The sequence below is a fragment of the Egretta garzetta genome, unplaced genomic scaffold (genome assembly GCF_000687185.1).
Source record: "Egretta garzetta isolate BGI_Z169 unplaced genomic scaffold, ASM68718v1 scaffold370, whole genome shotgun sequence".
NCBI lineage: Eukaryota > Metazoa > Chordata > Aves > Pelecaniformes > Ardeidae > Egretta > Egretta garzetta.
In genome coordinates this window covers 384,429-393,513 of record NW_009258292.1, presented here as the reverse complement: position 1 = coordinate 393,513, position 9,085 = coordinate 384,429, and the positions used below count along the sequence as shown (strand labels likewise).

The 9,085-nt window shown below is 47.4% G+C and overlaps 1 protein-coding gene across 1 annotated transcript in view; it reads right to left on the bottom strand.

Annotated features, from left to right (window-relative positions):
• Positions 1–3,826: 3,826 nt before the first annotated feature.
• Positions 3,827–9,085, bottom strand: part of LOC104125075 (regucalcin) — an 8,362-nt gene continuing 3,103 nt past the window's right edge. Inside the window, exons 4-5 of the mRNA XM_009637480.2 lie at positions 4,748–4,902; positions 3,827–4,051 (exon numbers count right to left, since the gene is read on the bottom strand). Of these exons, the coding sequence (XP_009635775.1) occupies positions 4,001–4,051; positions 4,748–4,902 (206 nt within the window). The 3' untranslated portion in view covers positions 3,827–4,000. The remainder of the gene's footprint in view (positions 4,052–4,747; positions 4,903–9,085) is intronic.

Here is a 9,085-nt window from a genome sequence, read left to right as displayed (position 1 = left end):
TAATTTAAAAAGAAAAGCAACTGGTTCTCAGCTGCAGGGGAAAAAAAGTCATCATTTTTCCTGCAAAATATTTCCCCAAGCATTTTTTCTAAAGGAATTTTGATGGAGAAAACCACATTTCCCATTCAGCTCTTGTCTTCTGGTGACTTGACTGACTTCCCCACCACAGGCTGTGGTGAAGCAAAACCATGCCACGCAGGAGGACGAAGCATTCCCCCCCCACACACACACACAACTGGGGGGAGCGGGGGAAAGCACACACTGCTTTCCTAGCGAGCAGCTGGGATGCCGGATCACCAGCGGTGCTAGGCAGGACAGCAGCCAGGAAAACACTACCAGAGCACGTCTCTCTCATTTACTCGGGTGGCTGCAAATGCTCTGGGGACGTCCCCACCGCGTTTTGCACCGTCTCTTATTCCCACCCCACTGACTTCTAGACTACCAGCACAGGTATCCTACTTCCCACCCTCGGCACGCCAGCTCAACATCCCCCATGTCTACCTTTCCAGAGGTCGGTCACTTCGGGAGGAGGAGACACATCTCAAAGGCTTTGTGGACGCTGTCGAGGAGTGGTGCAACCCTGCAGTGGCAGGGGGACGTGTTCGTTCCTAGGCAGCCAGCTATTCTTTAAACCCTTTCCACAGTGTAAAGAGCCTGTCCCCGCCACGCACTTCGTTTATTTCTAACGTTGCTGGGTTGCAAAGCAGGAGTTTATGGTAAAGTTGGCCAAAGGTGGCCACGCGCCCCTGAGGCCCCACCACAGCATCTCTTTCTGGGGTGGCTTCCTCTCTCCTTTCCCACTGCTTTGGTCTCTCCTGATGCAACTCCTACCGCTTCTATTTATAGTCCCTATTTTTTTATCAACATCGTGTCGTTGACAGAGTGTATCAAGGCATTAGCGCACCACATATATTGATGTGGTATTTAAAGAATTGCGTTTGTCTTCTGTTACCTACAGGCACGCGCTCAGACAATAGCTCTGAATTTGTTCCTGTGGCTTTACAAATATTCAGTAAGTCCGTCGCTCCCCTCTTTTGTTTCACAACTCCCCAAATTACACCTGTGTTGCTTATTCCCCTTGAGGGTCCATCCCAGCTTCCATTACTCTAGAAACTCGACTTTGCATATAATTTGATTTTCCTGATCTCTTAAAGTCATTTTTCAGCTAGAGAGAGTCGTCTTCTGTGGCTGTCTCCCTCTCGGAGATGGCAACAGACATGGTTAGGGTTAATGAAGACACAGTTACTAAAACCCCCAGGCAGGCCCAGGTGTAGCTACTCACCTCGGCGATATCCCACTTGACAGCGTTGTCCAAAAGTGAAGCCAAGGCTTGTCTTCTTGCGGCTTCACCCTTTTGTAGGAAGGGCCTGGTTCTCGACACAGTGCTCGAGATGGGAAGAACGGGAGCTCCCCAGGCAGTCAGTGCCGCCTGCTTTTATTTCGGCAGAGCTGTTTTGTCAGCAAAGGATTACTTGAGTTTTCTCCAGCTTGGTTGGGAATAAATACGCTTCGCCTACGACTATAGATTTTGGTCACGAGGGTGAAGAAACCCTGCAGGGCACAGCAGCTGCTCCTCCTGATACAGCCTTTCCTGTCACTGGGTTCTTGCTCAACCCTAATTGAAATCAGTGCAAGTCTTTGATCAAAGAGGTGAGAGCCATTAATAAACAAGGGATTAAACAAAAGTCAGGAAGCCTTCCTAATTGAGGGAACCGGCAACCGCTCAGCTCCAGTTTGCTGGATGCAGCGCTCCACCACGGGACTCCAGTCAAAATACGCCAGCAGCACCTGCCTGGGCTCCTCGGGGCTGGGGCGCAGGAAGCAGCTCGGGCCTCTGCACCGGAGGCTGCCACAAGGTGCGCTCCCAGGGCATTTCGGCAATGCTAAAAATACAGCTCTCCTGGCAGAGGTGGCTCTTCCTGCTCATGTGATGCCTGCAAAACCAGCATGACGAAGCCCAGCAGGTGATCTTACAGGAGGGGGAGGTGGCATTTATTTGTACAGTCTCTACAGAAACTTATTTTACCTGCTCGCACTCCCACACTCACAAAGACATGCGTGCCCCAGATGTCTGCCCAGGGCCACCCACGCAAGGCGTGGATGAGAGGGGCTCCAGTGGCCGTGTCTTCCCCGTGTCTCCCGTTCTAATCTTCGACCAGATCTTTCATGCCTGTACAAGCTGTTGCTGTTACCTTTCCAGTGCAGCAGCAACAGCAACAAAAGGACGGGCAGGTGTCCCGTGCCGTGCTGGCAACCACCCTGCTGCCATCGCGGTGGGGCGAGGGTGAGCGCGGGTACAAAACCCCATGGTGCAGGAACCTCTGCAATACGATAGCGGTGGTAGAGGGAGCTTATTTGTGCTTACGCCTGCTCATTTTCCGCTGCACCTCTGCGTGTCCATTTGCCATCAACCACAGCAGCCCTACAACGCGGTTCCTGAGCTGCAGTTATCACCAGGCTCATGATTCCAGCGAGATCAGAGCCCCACATTTGCCACATTCACCACCTCCCTCAACTCTATATAAACTTTCCCCCTACTGTGCTCCCAGATTACTTTGCAGCACATAAAGCGGATGAAGGGCGGTGGACGCTCAAAGCACAAGCCCCAGCTTCCTTCACTGCCTCATGCTCATCTTTTGCCCTGAAGCGGGGCTGCTTAAACCTCTTATTTTTCCAGCTGTCGAGACATACCCCCCGCGTGCTTTAAAGAAGGAAAATGCTGACTTGCACGCCCCTTGGTTCAAAGCTCTTGGGGTCCAGGGTCCAGGCAGCTACCCAGTTGCCCACTGCACACTGGGGGGGGGCACAGCAGACGCAAGCAGATCCAGCAGAGAGAAACGTCGCTCCAAGAGGTTTGCAGAGAGACGTGCTGGAAAAGCCACAACGGGCCAATTCCCGGAGCTACCTGCAGAGCAAACGCACGGCTACAGGCAGCAGGATGGGGACGGAGAGCTAGCTCAGCGGCAGGTGGAGGCGCACAAGCATGGGAATGCAGAACGTGTCTGGGGCAAGATCTGCAGTTTAGAAACCAACTGAGCTACGCCACAGCTCTTTCAGCACGTACGGGCCTGAAGGGACCAGCAAAAAAGCACTCGGGCAAATAAGCTTGCCCTTTACAACACGGGCTATGAAGAAATTACCCTTGCCCGCGCACTCGTAGAAGCAGTGGCCGCTTGGGCACACAGGCCCCTCGCCTCTCTGGCTGCTGGGGGCGGGGAGGTTGGTCCGGCAGGAGGTACAGGCAGGGGGTGGTTTCTTTTAAACACAAATGGCCAAGAACACCTGATGCTTTCCTGTCATCACAGATCTCCCCAAAACAGGCCGAGACCTTCAGAGGATGGACAAAGATACGGTTCTTGACCCCAAAGGTTCGGGTTTATATTTAACAAAATGAGCAACATAATGGCATGCGTTGGAAAGAGACGATGATTGGCTCATGTAAGCACAACCGCAGCTGAGGCCTTAAAAAGGTGATGTAAAACGGAAGCTGCAGAGGGGCGGTAATCGGCATTAATGTTTCAGTTGTTGAGAACACCATGGGACAAATGAAGTTCCAGTTAAAGTAGCAGTAAGACCACAAACGGATACTTTATGGGGAACTTTGAAAACATGTATGAGACCGTGCAAGTAGTTTAATCAATAAATCAATGTAGCAAAGGCTGCAAGTGAGGCAGGAGAATAAACAAAACCAAAAGATATTAAAACATCATTTAATCATGAAAGAAAGTTACAATATTCAGTAGCTTATTACAGCGAGAATCTTTTTAGCACAACAGAAGAAGCACCATCAGATATTTAAAGTAATAGAGGGGAAGGGGGAAAAAAAGATCAGTTTTAAGATATTCCATGTATTTCAGTAGTTTGTCAACCTTTCCTGATGAGATATTATAATTGTGTCATGGTTTCAAAGCAAAAGATGCTGAACCTTCTGACTGCTAAGACCTTCTGACTTGTCTTGCTTAACGCCAGTCATCTCTAATCCATCCTGAAGAGCGTACATTTAACCTGCAAACAGATACGGTGGGACTCCTTTCACCCCTAGCCCTGTTATCTATTAAAACGGAGAGAAAAGAAAATAATTAGTGCAATAATTCAACGCTATCAGACACTTGCTTTTCTTCCACAACTAGACATGCTTTAATTTAGAGGAGGACTGTGTCCTCCAACTTGACATCCTACTATATTTTGCACACAGCAGTCAGTAATCGCAGGGCAGAGCCCACTCCCCAAAAGCCTCTTCTCAGACACTGCTAAGCCTTAATTCTGAGGTTCACAACGTAACCCTCGATACGCACAGATTGAAGAGCAGAGTTTTAAAACAAATCCCAAGGTGACAAATTTTTGAAGAGATAATTCAGTTGTAACTAAGTAGAAAGTAAATAAAAGCAGATGCTTTTATCTGCCGCCGATTAGGACACAGAAGTACTTGCGCATTCGTTCCATAATAAATAGAAAACTCGAACTGTGTTGGGAGGGGGAGAAGTAGGAAGAGGTGATGTCACAGAAAATTTGCAGTATCAGCATTGTTACAAATTTTAAACCCAAAAGCATTTTCACATCTCTACACAAATTTAACTTTCTCCTTCTGCAACAGGAACAAAAAATACAAACAACAGCTGGAAACATATGACTGATGTTCTAACCACCACCCTCTTCCAGCTTCCCACCACTCCAACTGGTTTGCTACCTGAGAAATGCAGGAGGGAAAAAACGGCCTTCTAAAGCCACAGAAAATAGCATCATTCACCTTGAAAACCCCGCCAGCCTGCGGTTGCCGTGAAAGCCACTCTTTATCCATCCCGTCACTGGCAGAAGTCACGTACATTTCTGAATAATCCTTTCCTCCGAAACAGCAGGAAGTTGTCTTGTCAACGGGAAGTTTGACAGTCTGGAGTCTTTTTCCTAGAGGAAAACATGCATGACGTTTCCTGTTTGTCTACTTATGACAAGAAACTTGAACAAATTATTGCGAATAACCGGCGTGGAGCCAGGTGTCCCACAAAAGCGGGTACCAGGGCAGGGGGAGGCGTCACGCTGAGTTTCAGCGCGCTGGTGAGCGCCGTGACAGGGAGAAGCCAGACTTCTGTAAACCGCGCTGTTGCCGATGCATCTTCTGGCAAGTTTCAGTCCCAGTTACCACAAAAAAATCCCACTCGCCCCCAATCCCAGCCTGTCCTCTAATGAAATGCTGACATCCACAGCACAGACATCTGTATCTGAGCTCATCAACTAGGCTGCTCATGCAGGCAATGGGCTGTAATTCTTCCCTAAAATAGGTCACATGAATCAGGCCCTAGACCTGCTGACTTTTCTACTTTTCACTACAAAGGAAGCCTGGAGCGAGCAGACCTCGTGCAGCTCTACTGAGGCATAACTCGTGCTACACCTCCACCGCCTGCAGTTAAGGAAGAACAATTCCTAGAAGTTTTTCCTGAAATTTCAGCAGCCTGTCAAATCAAGCTTGCATAAAATAGCAATCATGAGACATATCTGAGGTTTACAAGAAACTAGTGCTACTATAAATAATATTAGGCATTTACTATACCAACAAATAGCTACCGGCCTAATGACAGTAGTAAACAGATTGCCTCCAGCCTTAACCAGAAGCCTGCTAGGACACCTTACAACAGGTTTTTCTAAAATTCCTCCTAATTCTGGGCAGTAGGTGCTTATACCCATCATGCCTGTTTTATTTACCTACAGTTGAATTTCTCTTTCTAGAAATTTGCTAAAGCACATGAATCTCCTTACAAAATATGCAGTTTCCCTGGCCCCTCTTTTGCGTGCATAAAGGACACAGTCCCCTTACAGTAACTAACTGTTTAGCAATGCGTGCCCCAGCACAATTTTGGCCCGCCTAGTTGGGCATGCTGCTCCCCAGAGACAGTCTGGGCTCTGTTTTGGTGTAGGCAGGCAGCCTGGCCATGCAAAATAAGCTACAATATGCCATACGGTGCAGGACCAAAGGGCATTTGCTGACCCATTTTACTTGCTAGTATGGATGTAACCAGTACATCCAGAATACAGGACTGAGAGGGAATTGCCTTTGTTTCACCAAGACCCCTGACACGAGGTGCTGGATACTTCTAAACTGTCTTCTAATCCCAAAATACGTAAAAGGAAAACAGCAAGTGAGCAGTGATGAAAGAGCCTCTTGTATGCAACAGCTAGGGAAGTTTCAGCACTCTGGGATTCCTGATGCTGTATAATAAACTTATTTGGCACACAATTTGACCCACAATGGCCAAAGTAAAAATAATAATCATAAAAAAAAAATAATCAGTGCAATGGCATTTAGATTGTCAGAGATTATTTGCACGTCTGGTTACCTGTTACTTCCCTGAGAAGAGCAGACTTTTCAAAATATCTAGAAAATTGGGGAGAAGAAGTCCTGTCTGTTGCCTGGGAGTGACAAGGACCAATATGAGTCCCAAGCCAACGCTCCTGCCAACTGGCTCTAGCAGCACTTTGTGGTTATCCAGTCAGCTGCCAGTGGAAGGATTACATGGTTATGTGGGGGCTTATAAAATGCACCAGAGGCCACCCTAGAAACTGGCTGACACCAAGTCTCAGAGAAAATGAGTAGGGAGGGCATTCGAAGGGAGAAAACATGCACTGTAGGAGAGGCATGAGCCCCAGAGACAAGGGACGAGACCCTGAGTGTACGTGCAGCGTGGACTCAGCAGATAACAGCCCAGAACATATTGTTTACCAAGCTCTAAGATGAGCAACGTCTTCCTGGAGATGCAAGAAAAGCTGCACCTGGATGCCCTGAAATCTACCTGAAGTATTCATCTATGCTTGGTTTCTGTAGAAGGAACTTAGCAAATCTTTTAGACCCTGTACAATCAAAGTATATCAAATATATTCATGAGGAAAAATATTTAATTCCTCATTAAAATACACGACTGCGTAAAACTAGAAGCTCGCTAACTAAGTGTCTGGAAGGTAAGACAAGACTTGGCAACGTACAACGTCCCTTTTGAGCCCTTTGCAAACCCGGTGGGATCAGTCATCACAGCCTTTCCCTGTAGCACATCCTCAATCTAAAAGCAGCAGCTACCCGGTCTAAAGAAGCCTAGACCTGAAAAGCCACTTCACCCTGAACCTCAAAACCTTCACTTAGAAAAGATGCCAAACAAACAAGCTGCCTCGTGCATAGAAACGCAGTCCAAGCTTTGCTATCAGTGAAACCTGAAAATCCATCACATGCTTTAGATGAGCTCTTTATCAGTGGATGTGTCTGCCACTGGCTGACATTCAAGTCACACCTAATAGCTGTTGTATATTATGGCTTCCATGGAGTTCTTAAACCTGTTTGAGTTATCTCCCTAAATAGTTAAAATCCACTCAGAACTCAGCAAATTGCAGATATTAGATGTTAATTTAAAATGATAGTGCAGAGGGGGCAGATAAGCATGATACAGTCACAAAGAAGGTGGCTCTTTTTGATGCGGACACTTAGCCTGTGAAAATTCCTGCTACTGTTCGCTGCGGGTGCTGGGAATTTTATGTGGGTGAGGGGAGACAGAGCAAGCTCACAGAAACATGAAAGCAGTTACCGATACATCGAAATCACACCCAGCTCTGAAAGACCCGGAGCTGAGCATAGCTGAAAGCAGGGAATGCATTAGGGATATGTACTCTGCTTTCCCCATTCTTACACTCTCCCTGTGCATCCTCTTATGGACACTATTCCCACTAGCTTTCTCTCAAGAAAACACCTCCGAAAGGGAGGAGAAAAGGGAAAACAAGAGAAAAAAAAAAGAAGGAAAGAAAGAAGGGAGGAAGAAGGAAAAGGCCAGGGGGGAAAAAGGTAGAACCAGTGAACCACAGAGGGAAAATGGTAGAATCCGCTGCTCTAGGAGGGTATTCAAAGGGCTGGCAGAGGTCACCAAGGAGTGCTCTGCCCACCAAAGGGGGAGGATGCGGGACCAGAAAGAGGTCCCAGAGCTGCTGGGATGTCCCAGCTGGAGCTTCCTCCTCCTAGGGCTGGGGTGCAGGCTCTGCAGGACAGGAGGAAGTCCTGCAGGCTGGCAAGACCTTGGATGGGTACAAATGAAAAGGCGAGGGGAAAAGCACAGCCTGAGCCTCAAGTAAGAGATTCCAGCGGAGTCAGAAGAGAGCCTGCAGCCTGACCCGCCTGGTGCACGTGTGTGCCAGGGTCTGCTGTACGCCGCAGAAGAGGCATGTGTCAAGGGACACTGGTGTCCCTGAACCTGCAGCCCCACCCCCCGCCACCGACTTCTGTTAGTGTTGGACCCGGGTTCAAGAGACCCCAGATGCAACCCAGCGCAGTTCCTCCTACGCTGCATTATGCAAACCTGTGCTGTCTGGGATCTGTCAAAATCACGCTCCCATTCTCGTCCACTGGCCCCTTGCAGACAGTGCAGCTCAGTCTCACAAGTGGTTTTTTTACCCAGACTAAACCATGCCTGGCAGACCACCAAAGTCCAAATGAGAGTAGCAGTGAACGACAGGCTCAGACAATGAGCACACACAAGATGTTACTGTGGGTATGATAAAATGCTGTGGAATTCGTTAAATATTTTTTATTATTTTGATAGCAAAATTTATCATATAAGTAATTTTCAGCAATAAAAAAATTGTTGCTGGCATCAGTGTCACGTGGGACTTGTATTAACCTCAGCAGGCTACCCAAAATAATACACTGTGCTGAAGAAAAAAGACAAAAAAATGGCTTAAGTCATCTTTGCCGTTTCATGGCTTATTAATTTTCTTCCACATCATTTATCAACAAGTTAAACGCTGATCTTAAGTTTGGAGGTAGCAAGAGAATGCTAACTCAAACAATTTGCAAGTATAATGGTAACAGCCTCAGCAACTGTACCTCTTCCAACACAACAGAGGCCGGGAACAAAGGAGACCTATTTACAAAGCTAACTTTTGAGAGCAGGGACATATAATTGCTTTAAAAAAAGTGATGTTTTAAAAAGAGCAGATACACCATTTCTGTGAAGGGAAAAAACCACCTCACATTCTTTGCTTTTGTTTCTTTTTTTTTTTTTTTTTTTTTTTTTCCCAAAAACGCAAAATTCCAGCCCCCCCTTTCGGGGGACTTCCC